Here is an 18,124-nt window from a genome sequence, read left to right as displayed (position 1 = left end):
GAAGATTGTTTTGAATCTGAAATGTTTTAGATTCGATTATTCCTTTAATTAATTATTAAAGTATCTTTTGCCATGTTTCCTGTTTAACTGGGTTGAGTAGTGGATCGACAAGATATTTTCAATATTCTTGTCTGTCGTACTGGAGAAAAGTACCTCTTGTTTTGCGGGGAGAGGTTAAAGTGAGTGTGTTTCCTAAAACTGTCTGTGCAAATTATCAGCAAGGATACATGTAGGAAAGGTTGGCACCTGTGAAGATACAGATTATAACCTGAGCAGCAGGTTGGAATCAGGTCAGATGGGGTTCACCTTTGGGAGACCTGCTTTAGACTCACTCACGGGCAGATGATCTCTTCTTAGTTCTCCTCCTGTAGCCTGAAAAGTGGGAGTGGTGACTGCCGTCTGGTTCACATCACTGAGTTGTAGACAGAGAGAATCTAATGAGATCATGGCAGGGACCTGCTTTGTAAACCCCTTGCTGTTTTAAAGATGCCGTTGTATTGTCTACTGTGTAGATCATTTCTGGCGTACTGAAGCGGCAGCTACCCTTCTCGGTGCCATCTGGGTCCCTTTCCTCAAATGTTGTATTATTGTTGCATGTTGGTCATTTTATAATGAGGCTCAAAAAATTATGATTAGTGTGGTAAGTACAGAGGAAAAGAATATATCCCCACTGAGCTTTATTTTATAGCCAAAGGTAAATGGTAGTTGGATTAACTTTTGCTTTGGATTATCAATATTCTTGGTTATCTGAAGGTTGGATACACGCGCGCACACACACACGTAGAGGATTTCATTTTGTGGATGGTTTCTCTGTTGATTATTGAATTTTTCTTGCTAACTACTGGCAGAAACAACTCAAATTTTTTTATAAATAGAAATACAGTATATGATTTTGTAGGGAGTAATGTTGAATATACAATTTGGACTTACTGTTTTTTTTCCCTTTTTTTAAGTGAGGAAATAATATTTTTACACAATTTTCTGGAGCCGTTATCTTGTTAACCCTAGGGAGAATGAGTTTTTTTCTTGAACTTATCTGAAGTATGTCTGTCCTGAACTGCATCTGAGAGGCTTTCAGTCTAAGCTTCTTGTTCTTTTTAGATTCCCAGGAGGCCTTGGTTTGTTTTCAGTGTCAAAGAGGAATGTTTTAACAACTGTATTAGCTGATGGTTTCTTTCTTGTATGATTGGCTTGTTCAGGCTCTAAACTTAAGCCAGATGGAGAAAGTAATATGTCTCTGTGTATTTTCAATTGCTAACACTGGTGGCCTACAGGGACTTGGGAGTTTATTACTGTCTGTTTAGCAGATGATTCATCGAAGCAGAACTTTTGCAGACACTAGAATAATTTTTCATTTTCTGGAAATATGTTTAGAAAATTGAAATCCTATCTGAAAGTGCAATTTCCTATGTAAAAGGAAGCAATTTAGGTTTGTGCTACATGCTTTCATCCTTCTGACTTTGCTTATAGATTGTTGGCATTATTGCTCCTTCATTGTTTTCTCACCGAGACGTTGTTGTTAACATTTAAAAAATTTTCCTGAATGCCTAAGGATATTCGAAGTGCTTATGTGGAGGTCTTTTCTGGTATCAAGTTTGACCTAAGAGCTTTGGAGAGAGTATATGATAATTTTTATGGTTTTGGCATGACCAAAGAGAATTTTCTCTGCGTCTGAGGCATGTAATTACAAACTGACTTGTTTGTCGTTGTCTGAGTAAAGAGGACCAATTTTTTGTTTCTTTGCATGTGTTGTTTCCTATCTGGCCCTCATAGCACGAGCAAGAGATGGTTCTCCTATATCAGTGTCTCCTCTTTTTGCATTAGAGCATTGCGGGCGAGGACCACGAGGTGTCCCCTCATGGTGTCGTTAGTTCTGAACCCCTGGCACGTAGGTAGTGTTTGGTACAGGTTGTTGAAAACATGAGATATCGGGAAGGATGATAAAAGATTGCAAAAGATAAATGACTGGTTATTATGACTGTTCCAAAACTGACATGTAAATAAAAATTTTATTTAAAATTTTTTTATAAGAATTGTGTTGGGTTGGAGCCTGGGGTTTACTCTTCTCATTATACATTCTTAAAACCTTCGGACTTTCCTTTTGGGGTTTAGTTCTGGGGAGAAATTTATTAGGGAAACCATTAACAGTGGAAATTTGGAAGAATGTATAAACCACCTAATATTCCCTGAAGATGGAAGGTTGTTTTTGGAAGCTGTTATATTTTCTTAAGACAGAGATATCTTTCGAGAAACCATTTTTCCTGGAAAATAACTAGAATAGTAAGTAGACTTAGAAGATGTAAAAAATTGTAATTGAAGGCAAAGGAATCTTGCTTTGAGGTTGTCACTTTTTTTTTTTTTTTTTTTTTTTTTTTTTGCGGTAGGCGGGCCTCTCACTGTTGTGGCCTCTCCCCTTGCGGAGCACAGGCTCAGCGGCCATGGCTCACGGGCCCAGCCGCTCCGCGGCACGTGGGATCCTCCCAGACCGGGGCACGAACCCGCGTCCCCCGCATCGGCAGGCGGACTCTCAACCACTGCGCCACCAGGGAAGCCCTGAGGTTGTCACTTTTATTTGAGTCAGCTCTTATGTTTATTCTTGAGAGGAGCTCTGGAAATTTGGAGAAGTGGCTAGAAAGACTCTTCAGAAGATAATGCACTGTGAGACATCCTGAGACATTTTCCAAGGCTATCCAAATTACTTTTTTTTTTTGCAGGTGGAAATAATTTTAACTACAGGTTCTTTCCCTTTTAAATTAATGTTATGGGTTATGAAGCCCCTTTTGTATACTTGTACCCATTATATGTTGTTTACTAGGGTACACTTTACTTTTTCCTTTAAAAGTTAGAGAAAACAATTTGTATACAGAAAGCATAGTTTACCCTTACGCATTCAGACATTTTTCATTATTGGTGTGATCGAAAATCCCAAACCACATGCTAGTTGAGGCCCAAAACTGTTTATATTTAAATTTGATATCACTTGTCCTACCTTTTTTCCTATTGCCAGTGAGAAGTTTTAGTTGCTAAAGCATGAGTAAGTGAGTCATTTAACAAAACGTTATCTTAGGAAGGAAATACGAGAAAATGTTAAAGGAGAATCAATTTCGCTCTCTCTTTCCTCTCCTAGCATTTTTGAAACGTTGGGGTTGTTGGAGTGGTCGGATTTTCCCTGGAATTGAGTGAGAAATTCAGAAGACTGAAGCCCAGGCTTACTGTCTACCTTTCACGGAGGCCCAGCCGTGAGAGGACAGAAGAAGGCACGTGGCGAATCATGACAGCTGATAAAGACAAAGACAAAGAGAAAGAGAAGGACCGGGACCGAGATCGGGACCGAGAGCGAGAGAAGAGAGACAAGGCGCGAGAGAGTGAGAACTCAAGGCCACGCAGGAGCTGTACCTTGGAAGGAGGAGCCAGAAATTACGCCGAGAGCGATCACAGCGAAGATGAGGACAATGACAATAGTGCCACCACGGAGGAGTCCACGAAGAAGAGCAAGAAGAAGCCCCCGAAAAAAAAATCTCGTTATGAAAGGACGGACACCGGGGAGATAACGTCTTACATCACGGAGGATGATGTCGTCTACAGACCAGGAGGTGAGGCGCCTTTGGGTCTTTACCGTGTTTGTGGTAGAGAAACGATGTCAGCTCGTGGATGCAGGCAGGCGTGGAACCCAGAAGAGTGGGTAGTGGTTTGGGGCAGGAAAACTGCAGGTGGCAAGCAGCTGCCAGCTTTGGTCAGCTGGGTCTGCTGGTCCTTCGCCGTGCCCGCCTCCACCCGCCTCCTGTCCTGGCCGGCGGGCCTGCCGTTCTTTCCTTGTCTTCTGCTGCTCGTTCTCGCGCTTCACCGCCTGCCCAGCAGTTTTCCTCTTTCCACTTCCTCCTTGCCTTTTGTCTTCAACACCGATTAGGCTGTGTTGAGACCCTGCAGAATGGAGTACACAGGGGGACAAGCAAACCTTAAAATTCTTGGGAACAGGACATTTTACGTTGGCTACAGGAGTGACCAGAAACTAGAAGGTGTTTTTAATGGCCTTCAGACTGAGGTTTATTCCTCCTGATGACCTTCTTTTCCAAAGTATTGATCTTCAGGGTCTCTAATCAGTGATAATAGATGAAGCCAACTAACCTGCTCTGTTTTCCAGGAAAGGTACTGTGTTCACTCAGTAGATTGAGGTTATTTATAGCAGTTGTTCAGAGAGAGAGAGAGAGAGAGAGAGAGAGGGAGGGAGAGAGAGAGAGGCACACCCAGCTTTCAGATGAGATTCAGGGAAGCAAGCAATTCAGAACCTGTTGGACACCAGCAGAACCTTCCTTTTCCATATGACGTATTGTGTGTATTAAGGTACTTTTCTTACAGAAGTCAGTAAAAGTAGCTACAATCATTTCGTTTGAATTACATACAGTGCTGAGGAATGATGTGAATTTCATGAGATGTAATTAACAGATTAAAAGCCTCTCAGTTTGATATTTTTCCAGGAGCGGGAGATTAAAGACATTATGTCATTAACCTGGTACAGTTGTTTTGCTGAGCAGTACTGTAACTGTGCTCAACTTTACATAAAGTATTGGGTTTTTTCCCCACAAAGGAATTCTTTTTTTTTTGTGGCACGCGGGCCTCTCACTGTTGTGGCCTCTCCCGTTGCGGAGCACAGGCTCTGGACGCACAGGCTCAGTGGCCATGGCTCACGGGCCCAGCCGCTCCGCAGCATGTGGGATCTTCCCGGACCGGGGCACGAACCCGTGTCCCCTGCATCGGCAGGCGGACTCTCAACCACTGCGCCACCAGGGAAGCCCAGGAATTAGATTTGAATGTCAAAAAATAATCAATATTAGAAATTACACAGATAAGCTTGTATTCACAGCTATGTTTCGGTTGATGATTAACTGAGAAGATATTTATGTGGTATAAAATTATCAAAGTTGAGGTTTGGGGGAAGTTGGAGCTCTGCTATAGAGATGTGGTAATGTGTAGGTTACAGTACTATCAGGATCTTTGATTCAGGCTTAGATGCTGGATAGTCAGATTTTCTTAGCCACTGAAGACCTACCACAGATTGCTTGCTATGAACCTGTGTAGTTCTAGATCATGAGAAAGGAACAGAATGGGTTAACTCCTTTAGCTATAGATTACAGGATGATAACTTAAAAATAAGGAAAGGTCTTATTTGTTAGCCTTTTCTCTTGATACATAACAGTTCAGTGTGGTACTATACTATGATCTTTTGGATCACTGTCAAAAGTCTGGCTGCCTTGTGCAGTACTAAATGCCAGCCTTTCTCAGTGGAATGTTACTGCTGTGTCAGTGGGGATGCTTCCTCAAAATATTTGTAGTCAGAACGTGTGGGAAATGCTGCACGTACTGTCCCTCATGTGAGAGAGTCATAGTTAATGACTCTGAGAAGTCCTGCAGTTAAGGAAACCTCTTTAGCGTTGAAAAAAAAAAATGTTGTTTTTCCCATTATGGGCCTGTGGCATCCTGTTTCTGCTGAGTATCTCCCTAAGAAAAACCATTTTTGAGGAAACTAGTTTGAGAACTGTTGCACATTCATATTGCATATTCTGCAGGATGAAAGGAAATCCTTCCTACTTGGTGCTTAGAAGACTCTGTGGAAGAAGGTTGCTAATGGCTTATTTTCAAAACAGCAGGTTCTTGTTTTGGGGAAGAACTGTGTACTCAGGGAGGCAGACGTTGTTTCAGTAAATCTGAGGACCTTTGTGAAATGTGAAAAAGATACAGCCTCTCTGGAAGCTAAATATGCTATAAAGGATGTACGACAACCAAAAATGGCTATGAAAGTTTTCTTTGGCACTCAGAGCATAACTACTTCCTGTGAGGTGCATCTTGTGCTTGGGTGGCTGACAGCCGTGGCCTGGGGTTTGCGTCCCGCCAGGTCCTGCCAGTCTGTAAGAGTAAGTAGGAGTGGGCTTCCCTGGTGGCGCAGCGGTTGGGAGTCCGCCTGCCGATGCAGGGCACACGGGTTCGTGCCCTGGTCCGGGAAGATCCCACATGCCGCGGAGCGGCTGGGCCCGTGAGCCATGGCCGCTGAGCCTGCGCATCCGGAGCCTGTGCTCCGCAACGGGAGAGGCCACGACAGTGAGAGGCCCGCGTACCGCAGGAAAAAAAAAAGAAAAAGAGTAAGTAGGAGTAAGTAAGAGTCTTACTCTTTGGTAAGGAGACTGTTTCTGACCTTCTCAGTGGTTTCATTTCTTTTGCAGTTATGCATTCGAAGCTAAATGACTTCTCCAAATAGCTTCTTTCTCAATGGAGGATTTTAAAATAGTGCCTGTTCTTTAAGTTTATCTAATCTGAAGAATCAGAAGTAGGGTACTATGGTTAGATTCCCAGGTGGGACTTGATTCTTTTCTTTCCTTCGTCTTTCTTTTTGGTCTTTCTCTTTCTTGGTGCAAAGTACTACAGTAACATCTTCTGTTAGTGATGAAAAACCATTATCCTCACCCAATTGCAGAGATTCTCTGTGGTTAGTTGTATCTTAAGTGTTTCAGTAGGGACTTTATGGGGCATCATAAGGGATTTCTTCAGTGTATTGTTATTCTCATTTGTTTCTTTAGGATGTAGAACACAAATTATTTTTTTTCCTTTTCTGAATTGGTTTTAATACTCAAATTAAGTATAAATTATAAATACCCCCAAAATGTCATTAAGAATGAGCCTAGCAGTGAGTGATACCGTGAGGATAAAAATAGACTATTATATAACTATACTTCCTTGTCCTAGGGGGACAGGCCTATGTTCAGATTATTTGGTCTGAGAAGAATGAGGTTTTATTGAGAAATCGGGTATTGAGAATTTGTCACTAGCTAAGGTTTAACCTCGTGCCTGGTTACAACCAGTTCTCTTTTGTTCCTGCTCATCATCTCTGGAGTTACCTTTATTTTGCCCTTAGAGGCTCAGCATGATGGACTTTTAGTTACAGTGCCCATGTTACCTCCTGCCTCGGGGTCTTTGCACGTGCTGTTGCCTCACACACCCCCCCACCCCCCCGCCCCGTCCCCAACACACACACAGACATACTTAACTGCTCTCCTTTCTTCATTTCTCCCATTCCAGTGTCATTGCCTTTCCCCTCCCACGTTTTCCAGATTTCCTTAATGGCTACTGTCCTGGCATTATGTATCTTTTCTTCTAGCACTTATAACAGTAATAATTTTCTATTTATTTCTGTTACTATTTTAGGATTAATAGCTGTGTCTCTCTTCCATAAAGGCAGCAACTCTGTTTTTGCTTATCACTGAATTCCTGGAACCTACAATAGTGTACACATAGTGTGTATTCCATAATATTTGTTTGCGTTTGTTTGTTTGTTAGTTTTGTTTTTGGCCTCGCCGCTTGGCTTGCGGGATCTTAGTTCCCCGACCAGGGATGGAACCTGGGCCCACGGCAGTGAAAGCGCCAAGTCCTCACCACTGGACCACCAGGGAACTCCCAGTATTTGTTGAATAAATAAGTTTCTGAAAATTTTTTTCAAAAATATATTGACTGATAAATGATGTCAAAGTTAGAATAATGCTTCTGGAAGTCCATCTTGAATCATTTATTTCCCAATGGATGATTTAACAGACTTGTTATAAAATAAAAACCAAAACAAAAACCTTGTGGAGCTCTGTTTATATTTTGCATCTGTGTCTAATCTGACTTCTTTGTTGTCTATCAACCGTTACTCTACTTTTGAGATGACTGTCACGGTAACAAATTGATTCATTACATAGCTGTGTGCAGCCAGATTTCCCTTATGGGCCTCTTTAGCATAGAGTATTGATTTCTAAAGTTTGCTGTGGGTGGCATATAAATTTCTTTCTGCTTCTTTTTCTTTTCCCTAGCTTTATTGAGATATAATTGACACATGACATAGTTATTTTATATATGTATATAATGCAAAATGATTATACCACAATGAGGTTAATTAATACATCCATTACAACCCAAAATTACAGTTTTGTGGGTGTGGGTGTGGGTGTGGGTGGTGTGAACTTTTAAAATCTATTCTCTTAGCAACTTTCAAATATACACGGCAGTATTCTTAACTATAATCACCGTGCTGTACATTATATCCCCAGAACTTATTCATCTTATAACTGGAAGTTTGTACCCTTTGACTGCCTTCTCCCCTACCCCTATCCCCCACCTCCACACCTGTGGCAACCACTAATCTCTTCTCCGTTTCTGAGTTTGGTTTTCTTAGATCCCACATCTAAGTGAGATCATACAGTATTTCTCTGTCTGACTTTTTCACTTAGCATGATACCCTCAGGGTTCATCCGTGTTGTTGCAAACGGCAGGATTTCCTTCTTTTTTTTTAGTGGCTGAATAATGTTCTGTTGTGTACCTGTGCATTTTCTTTATTCCTTCATCCATCAGTGGACCCTTAGATTGCTTCCGGGTCTTGGCTATTGTAAATAATGCTTCAGTGAGCCTAGGGGTACAGATATCTCTTCCAGATAGTGATTTTATTTCCTTCAGATATATACCCAGAGGTGGAATTGCTGGATCAAATGGTAGTCATATTTTTAATTTTTGGAGAAACTCCCATGCTGCTTTCCAGTTTACATTCCCACCAATAGAATATTCACTATTTTCAGTTAAATACTGATTCCTTTATTCTTGATCAGGTAAAAGAGTCAAAAAATTAAATTCAAATCACTGGGAGATATTTTTTCACTTCGTCAGGTCACTTTTGCTTGCTATTTCGATAAGGAAAGTGTTTTTTAAAATGTGCTTATTAAGCTGGTTCTCTGTTTTTTGTATTCTGTCATTTCAACTGATAATTTTTGATTCTCCCATTTACCCTAGACATATTCGTAGAATAAAAGAAGTCTACATACAAGAGAGGAGGGAAAAAAATCCAAGACTCAGAATTTTCAAGTTTGTTATATCTCTGGTTCTTCTGCTTTCATAAACAAAGAGTGAAATTTTTCATGAAGATAAGCTTTACTTATAAAAGACGAAGAACTTTTAAGTTTGTGGTTTATGAAATCTTAAGTGAAATAAAACATTTCCCCCTTTTATTTGCAAATTTTCCTTATTGTTTGGAACTGGGGACTTGAACTGATAAAGTACCTAGAAACTAGAATTGATTTTATATTGAACATTGAGATGTTAATTCCTTTTGATGCAAATGGAATCTAAGCTGGAAAAATCTAAACAAAATGAAACCTGGGGATCTAGTTTGAATTAAAATTATACACACACACACACACACACACACACACCCATGGACTATTGAAGTTAAAAGGAGACTATTAATCAAAGCATAATATTGAGTGGACACAAAAGAGTATAATACTGTATGATTCCTTTTATATGAAGTTAAAAAACAGGTAAAACTATTCTTTGGTGTTTTGAAGTCAGGATAGCAGTTACACTGATGGGGCGCTGGTGTCTGGAACAGAGCGTGAAGGGGACTTTCGGGTCTGGTCATGTTCTGTTTTGTGGTGAGTGCTGGTTACGTGGATTTGTTCACTTTGTGAGAATTTATCATGCTTTGCAGTTTGCTGTATGTCTGTTATACTTCAGTGAGAAATTTACTTAAAAAGAAAAAGGAAAGTTAAAACGTGAAACTTTAAAAACTGTATAGTCTCCCTTTGGTTCAAGTTTCTATTTAAGGAGGGAAGGGAGTTACCAGCATTTTAACAAATGGTCTGTCCTAACATTTAGCTGCTGATTCTTCACGGAGGGGTTAGTCTTTGACCAGTTAAGAGGCTGAATTTGGTTTCAGAATCTTGATTTTCTGAATAATTGAAAGCTTATCTACTGCAATCACGCAGATAAACATTTCCTTTCTAAAACAAAGGTGAACAAAACTCTGGCATTTGGTGTTCCAGGACATACATTTTAGGAGAAAATAAAAGCTCATTTGATCTGCAGCTTTTTATCCATGGCTTTTATATGTAGAAGAATTTTAGGTAGAAGTGACATGAAAGTGAAGGTGTCTTCTTGAGGCATTCTTATTTGGGAGGGGGCATGAGTTTTTCTGATGATTGTGAGAATATTTTTTGTGTAACAAGAAACATGAATTCTGGCATAAAGGAACCTTTAGGGATGATAGTGGTTTGACTTGTTTACAAGTTCATTTGCACTTAATAAATCTAATATTAACCTCCTTAGAGCCTTTCAGTGGATCCCATTTGCTAGTAGGACAAAGTCCAAAATCTTCACATGGCACACCAGACTGTGATGATATGATTGCCTATCTCCACAGTCATCTTTAGATTTTTTTTAATCTGGGAGGAAGCACAGTGAGGCAGTGCATGAGTTTGCAAGGGCTGTCATAATAAAGTACCACAAACTGAGTAGCTTAAACAACAGAAATCAATTGTCTCACAGTTTTGTAGGCTACAAGTTCGAGATCAAGGTCTCGGTAGGGTCATGCTCCTGCTGAAGGTGCAAGGGAAGAATCTGTCTATTCCAGGCCTCTCCTAGCTTCTGATAGTTCCTGGACTTGTGCTAGCATAACTGCAGACTTCACAGGGCATTCTCTTTGTGTGCCTGTTTTTGTGTCTCACCAAATTTCTCCTTTTTATATAGACATCAGTCACTAGAGTAGGGCCCTACCTCATTCTAACTACTTACGTCTGCAGTGATTGGTTTTCCAAGGAAGGACACATTTTGAGGCACTGAGGGTTAGGACTTGAAGGTATGAATTTTGGGGAGATGCAGTTCAACCCATAACAGGCAGGAAGAGCTTTGTTGCTATATGGACTCAAGTTTGAGTGACCCAAGGTTTAATGACCACTTCAACTCTCTTAGTTGTGTGTCCTTGGAATAGTTGTGAAAATGTATTTCTTATTTTTAATCACTATAATGTGTACTTTTAGTTGTGGATTGTGTTAATTTTTATTTTTTCTGTTTCTTTTGAAATTCTATGTCAACTTTTCCCAAGCCTCAAGAAATGATTGCCTTTTAAGTGTTTATTAGGAAACTGTTCAAAGTCTAAATATATGTAAAAGAAAAAATTCTAGCACATAAAAAGTTACTACTTTATGAGGGTAGAAGAAACAAGAGGAACTTCTAAAATTATTCTAACCAAGAGAATGGAAGGTGGTAGAGTTTTGAGACTAGTTAGCCATATCTTTTTCTATTTCATAAGGAAAGGTTCCTTAAGTACAGTGAGACATGTCCTCCAGACGCTTGCTAGAGTGCCTGAGGTTGGCCACAGGTGGGCGTCCCATGAGAGTTGGTTAGAAATGCACAGTCTCAGGTTCCACCCCAGACCTACTGGGTCAGAATTTTTGTTTTCAAAAGGTAATTTAAATACACATTAAAATTTGAGAATCACTAATCTAGACCAGCGCTTCCCGGTCTTTTTCAGGTTAATGCACAAATATAAAATGAGCGCATTGCTTGAGGGTTGAGAGGACCAGCATCCCAGCATACCTGTCACTTATTTACAGCAGAGTGGAATTGAGGCAGATCCAAAAAAGGGAGAAAAGGAAGATACTCTTTCATGGCTAGAGTTGTGTGTGGTTTGTTTGTTTGTTTGTTTATTTATTTATTTATGTATTTATGGCTGTGTTGGGTCTTTGTTGCTGTGCGCGGGCTTTCTGTAGTTGAGGTGGGCGGGGGCTACTGTTGGTTGCGGTGCGCGGGCTTCTCATTGCCGTGGCTGCTCTTGTTGCAGAGCACAGGCTCTAGAGCACAGGCTCAGTCGTGGCGCACGGGCCTAGTTGCTCCGCAGCATGTGGGATCTTCCCGGACCAGGGGTCGAACCCGTGTCCCCTGTGTTGGCAGGCGGATTCTTAACCCCTGCACCACCACGGAATCCCCCATGGCTTGAGATTTTGATATAAAATGCAGCATATGTAGTTCAGGAGGCATAGAGGTGGCTGTAGAATTAAATTGTGACCAGTCAACTGGGAAAGATTTGGATCTTCTAAAGTGCCTGATTGCAAAAGGAACTGTGAACTTGGGTACAAATAAACAGATGTGAGGCAGAGAGGGAGCTGTAATCATGGATGATAACTAACCGGTTTTAAAACACCTGCTCATTTCCAGTACTGGGCTTGCTTTAACGTGTTGTTTCTAGTCCCCAAAGTCTCTACACAAATCAGTCATTGTTTCCCTGTAGTACATATGGGGGCAGAGAGGCCACACAGCTAGTTTGTAAGACCGCACAGGCCTGGGAGAATTGGTTAAAGCCAAGAATGGATGGACATTTGCAAAAACTACTGAAGACAATAAAAATAATAAACACAGTTATGTTGAAAGATAAAGAAGGGATAGGCCCATTTCTTAGAAAATGCAAATGATTGGCTCCTTTTCTTTCTCCTACTCCTAGTTACATCTTGCCTCCTTCTGAAAATTGTTTCTCTCTCACTTGCTAGACACATATAAAGAATCGTTAAAAAGGTAAATGCATAACAATTACGGGAAGTATGCTGAGTGGGGCAAGGTAAATTGTTGCAGAATATTTAGGCTACCGTTGAAACCTTACCCCAGCAACTGAAAGGGAAGATACATGGTTTATGTGATCTAATAAATGTGAGCATATCGTATTCATTCAAGTTTTTTTAATGCAAGCTGGGGAACATTGGCCACATCACACACAAAAACAATTTGTTGGTAGAATAACACCCAGAATGGGTGGAAACCTGCCTGATTGAGGGAAGTTCCGATTCTGGGTCAGCAGAAACTACTGACCATTCCATCTGGGTGCTACCACTGGAATAGGTGTCCTTCAGCATTTTCCTGTCTTGCTGTCACTCAGCTCCAGTCACAGTCTCAGAAGAGTAAATTTGGTTGGTGAAGCTTGAATTGCATGTCTGTGTCTTGGATCAAAAAAGACAGATCTTGATTTATTGCTCCCCCTAAAACTGCACATGGTGGAGCTACAGTAATTCCCCTCAGTGGAATTCGGGAGTTGTTTGGTGGGGGAAGTAGATGAGAGATGGCCAGGAGAACGACATGTGTTCCCTGTGTACCACTTTATCAGGAGACCCTCACTGTGTCACCAGATTCAAGGAGAACTTCTAACGACATATGGATATTTATAAATAGTTTGTTTTGCTATGCATGTGCTAGGTAAATAGAGGAACTATGTCAGTGGAATGTGCGACTTGTGCTGGTTCATATGCAGCTTTTCTAGGCAAGAGGTGTGTGAATAGAGGAAGTGGAATTATAGTGTGCATTATATGGTATAATATAGGCTTATAGTTCAGCAGAAAAAGAAAAAGAAGATGAGAATTTAAACCTTCACTTTGGCTGTTGCACCAATGAGAGCCCTTTCATCTCTCTTTAAAGTGAAATGAAAAAATGAGCACCTGTCTTGGGGCTCCTTCTCCAGAGAGGTGCACCCCACCTTACGTGCCTGCTTTTGCTCGCCTTTACAGAAGCCCCATGTTAATCTGCACTGTTTCGGTACCTTCGAGTCAGCATCTGCTGTTTTTATGTATTTTAAATATTCCCTAAGGCAGCTTTCAGCACCTCTGTGTGCCTGCTTGGGCTAGGCTGTGTTATTTCTTGAGGTTATACTTACTGATTTAAAAAAAGGGGGGAGGGACTTTCCTGGTGGCGCAGTGGTTAAGAATCCGCCTGCCAATGCAGGGGACACGGGTTCGAGCCCTGGTCCAGGAAGATCCCGCATGCCGCAGAGCAACTAAGCCCATGCGCCACAACTACTGAGCCTGCACTCTAGAGCCCATGAGCCACAACTACTGAAGCCCATGTGCCTAGAGCCCGTGTTCCACAGCAAGAGAAGCCACCGCAATGAGAAGCCCGTGCACCGCAACCGAGAGTACCCCCGCTCGCTGCAACTAGGCAAGGCCCTCACAGCCACGAAGACCCAACACAACCAAATAAATAAAATAAATAGATAAATAAATTTATATTAAAAAAAACCGGTAATTTGATTTTAGAGTTGCAGTAGTTTTGGGTAAGCTGCCCCTTACCCTGTATTTTATTTTTAGTAAACATTTTTTGCAGAACATGAGGTTTTCCCACCAACATATATATTGTGTTACAGCAGAAGTGTCTACATGAGAAACAGTGAACCACAATGTATTCTTAACCTATATATTCCAAAAGAAACAGAAATGTTCTATATGCGGCCATTTGAAAATCACCCTTGATAATGGCAGGTATATGTTATGGATAAATAGTAATACTTTGAAGGCATTTTTATGAACAATTAATTCTCAAACTCAGAGATCTAGCTTTCTGGTAATCTATTCACCTGTTTCCTGGATCCCACTTTTAGCCTGCATCCAGAAATCCTCTGGACACCCCACAGCCCCCAAGGACCTCTGATCTGTGGCCTCACCCCTTCTCACAGTCCCTTTACCCCTTGACGTTTCACACCTGGTTTAAATGCTGCCATTCCCATTCCTCTTGTGTCTTTTCCTTGCTGTTCCACTCCAGAAGGACAGGGATCTTTTCCCTTTTAGCTCACTGATGTACCCCGGTTACCTAGAAAAGTGCCTAGGACATTCTAGGCACTTTGTTATTTTTTCCCCAGATGTTTATCAGCATAGGCAGGGGTGGTGACTCCACACTTGAGTGTTCACCCTGTGTTTCTTGGGCAGCCTGTCTTGAATAGCATTGTCTCAGCTGCCTTTAGGAGCTGGGCAGTAAACACATGTACAGAGTGGCTGATGTAAGGACTTCCTTGAGCAGGGTCCTCAGGCTGAAATTTTATGTAGAAAAGACTATCCAGAAAGTTTACTTTGGTTTAAGAAATTGGTATTCAGTTTGTTAAAGTTATAAATTAGAATACATGGCACTACTTCTTAAAAGTTCAGCTTACAAATCTTATACCCTTTATAAATTAAATAAATTTTAACAGTCACTTTTTTTTTTTTTTTTTTTTTTTCCGGTACGCGGGCCTCTCACTGCCGTGGCCTCTCCCGTTGCGGAGCACAGGCTCCGGATGTGCAGGCTCCGGATGCGCAGGCTCAGCGGCCATGGCCCACGGGCCCAGCCGCTCCGCGGCATATGGGATCCTCCCGGACCGGGGCACGAACCCGTATCCCCTGCATTGGCAGGCGGACCCTCAACCACTGCGCCACCAGGGAGGCCCAACAGTCACTTTTAAGGGATTTTTGAATTGTGATTGGTCTTGTTTTTAAAGTAATATCTTCAACATTTAGGCTTGCTTATTAAGTAAATTAAATTTAATATGTGGTTTCTATTGTTAAGGGACCTTTTAACGCAAACCTTCCCAAAGCACTTAATGCTTCTCATAGATGAAGTAAATCATACCGATGAATGAAGTGCCTTAAATATTTCAGTGCTGTGCGTAAGCTCACTTAGGTTTCAGTCTTGACCGCCCCTCTGAATCAGTTTCACACACGGGGGAGTTGGGTGGTTGCAAGGGACAACCTCTGTGCCTTTGTTTCTTTACTAGTGAAATGGGGACCAGAGTACCCACCCCAGGGGCTTTACATGAGTACACACGCATACACACAGGGCTTCTTTAGAGAGGCCAGGCATTTAATATGGCCCTAGGTAGTGTTACTTTGAAAAATTGGAATTACAGGATATTGTTGTAAGCCACATTCTTTTAACTATAAAAAGAATAAAAATATCAAATCCTGATTTCTTATTAACCCCCAAAATGTTAATATACTTTTGATTCTCTCAAGTCTTTCTTTAATTCTGAATGCTCTCAGGGATAGAAGATGTGTCAATTTAAGGAGGTAATTACCACCAAATTGGGGTTACTTAATTTTTAATCCTCCTAGATTGAAAAGCTATGTATCTACTAATGGGAGATATTTATAGTCACTAAGCCTCCATCTTCAGAACTCTAAAGGGAAATGGCTTCTGACCTCACATTATCTAATTCTTTGACTATTCATAGAAGTCTGCAACTCTTTTATGGTTGGCTGCCTGTTTTTTTTTTTTTTTTTTAATTAAAAAAGTTTCACTTTTGGCTGGAAAGGCTGTTGAACACAATGGGACCCTAAGATACGCGTGCTTCCTCTCCAAAGATGAAGGGCTTTGACCCTCTTAGGATCTCGTGTTCTGTTTTCTTAGGACTGTGTAATCCTTATGGGTATTTGAAATGTTCAGTGGAATGTTTGCCTGCCTAGTGATGACAACAGCTCATGAACTTATCCTGTGACACAGGAGTGGGCTCAGGCAAAAACTTTTCCTAGGAAGCTGATTTGCTTGTTCAAATGCTCAGAAAAATATCTCAATGAAGTGTGGAAACCACACGGAATTCCGGGCGAAGGTTATTTTGAGAGGGGACATTACTCTGCCCTCAACCACCTGTGCTCTGACGTTAATGTAGCTACTGCTGAACGTGAGCTTTGGCCGTTCAGGACTCCATTCGGGTGGGTCAGTCACGACGCGGTCCCAGTTCTGTATATTTGTGTGTCTGAGTCTGAATTGCACTTGCCTCTTGCTGTTCGTTTCAGTATCATGGTAAACACAACGCGCACCCCCCTTCCCCCCCACCCCGCCCCGTTCTTTTGGTCTCAGTAGAACCTGCATCTTTCTAGTTCATTGAAAGCATTATATGAAGTTGAAAAAGGGAGCAGGATTTATCAAGAACCCCTTATCAGTATTTTGATAAAGAGACTTAAAGGCCAGTTTTCTTTTCTTTTCTTTTCTTTTTTTTTTAATTGATGGTATGTCACTTGGCCTGTTAATGCCCTGTTCACAGGTTGCAGAGTGCAAGCATACCTGTTCCACTTTGATTTCACTGTTGTCCTCTATGTCGAGTTCCCAGCATGGTTTTCACACAAGAAAAGGTACAAGAAAAATGATTAAAAAAATGAATGGTAAAGAAGCCCAAACGAGGTGAGAAGAGTAGAAGAGATCACCTCGGCATTAGATGGCAGGTGGATTTCATCTCCTCTTCCAGGTGAACGAGGCTGAATGTAGTCTGTTTGGAAGGAGTGCTCTGAGCAGCTGACAGTGTTGTTCTTGGGTGCAGATGTGGGAATATTTCCATCCTTGATCTAGAGTCATAAAATGAGCTGAGTTTTCAGCCCAAATGGAGAATGTGACAAGGAACTTGGAGATGCAGTATTAGAGGCACTTCGTTATCCTCGTAGGCATGAGCTGAAAGGTATATTTTGTAATCCTCAGCTCAGTATGCTTGATATTAACCACTGGAAAAATTCTTGAGCATTTTATAGCAGAAGGTTTCTGAGCATATGTGTCATTAATGAATAAAAACCCTTTTACGAGGTAGTCTTCTATGGTGTAATTTCACATTTTCAGCTGAGCTACTTGTCTTACTTAGCATTTCTAGAGCAGTGGTCAGCAAACTCTCTCTGTAAAGGGCCAGAGAGTAAATATTTTCAGCTTCGCTGTAGGCCATACAGTCTCTGTTGAAACTGCACTGCTCTGCCCTTGTGGCATCAAAGCAGTGACAGATAAGATATAAATGAGTGAGGTGCTGTGTTCCAGTAAAACTTTATTTATGGACAATGAAATTTGAATTTCATGTAATTTTCACATCAAAAAATATTCTTTTTTTCCTCCAAGCATTAAAAAAATGTAAAAACCATTCTGTACTTTGTGGGCCTTACAAAAACAGGTCATGGGTCAGATTTGACCTATAGGCCATAGTGCCGATCTTTGCTCTGTGGGTTTCCTGCTTCAACTTCTAGTTCTGCCTGTTTCCATAATCCTTAAACTTCTTTCATCACCTACTATTTTTTTTTTTTTTTTTTTTTTTTTTGTGGTACGCGGGCCTCTCACCTCTGCAGCCTCTCCCGTTGCGGAGCACAGGCTCCGGACGCGCAGGCCCAGCGGCCACGGCTCACGGGCCCAGCCGCTCCGCGGCACATGGGATCCTCCCGGACCGGGGCACGAACCCGTATCCCCTACATTGGCAGGCGGACTCTCAACCACTGCGCCACCAGGGAGGCACCATCACCTACTATTTTATGCTTCATTAAAAATTTTTTTTACTTTGATTTATCCAGTTAAAACATATTTTTTTACTTGTTTGTATTGTTGAAACCATTTAGGTATTAAATTTTAACTTTTTCTGCTTCCTATCAAGCTCTACAAGGCATAGAATGATACCTTATAAATAAGGTATTTGCTGGGATGGTGACACTTTGAAACTCTGTTTATTTCTGTTTTCTTTTTGAAAAAGTATATGTACATATCCTCTATAAAGAATCTGAATAGAAACTGAATGAGAAAAGAA

General features: G+C 41.3%; 1 protein-coding gene across 1 annotated transcript in view; it reads left to right on the top strand.

Annotated features, from left to right (window-relative positions):
- The window catches only part of RERE (arginine-glutamic acid dipeptide repeats), a 420,244-nt gene that overhangs the window by 156,292 nt on the left and 245,828 nt on the right, over positions 1–18,124 (top strand). Inside the window, exon 2 of the mRNA XM_079698584.1 lies at positions 3,128–3,593. Coding sequence (XP_079554710.1) covers positions 3,272–3,593 — 322 coding nt within the window. The 5' untranslated portion in view covers positions 3,128–3,271. The remainder of the gene's footprint in view (positions 1–3,127; positions 3,594–18,124) is intronic.

This window comes from Hyperoodon ampullatus, assembly GCF_949752795.1.
Source record: "Hyperoodon ampullatus genome assembly, chromosome: 2".
Taxonomy (NCBI): Eukaryota; Metazoa; Chordata; class Mammalia; order Artiodactyla; family Ziphiidae; genus Hyperoodon; species Hyperoodon ampullatus.
This window is presented reverse-complemented; position numbering and strand designations above follow the sequence as displayed.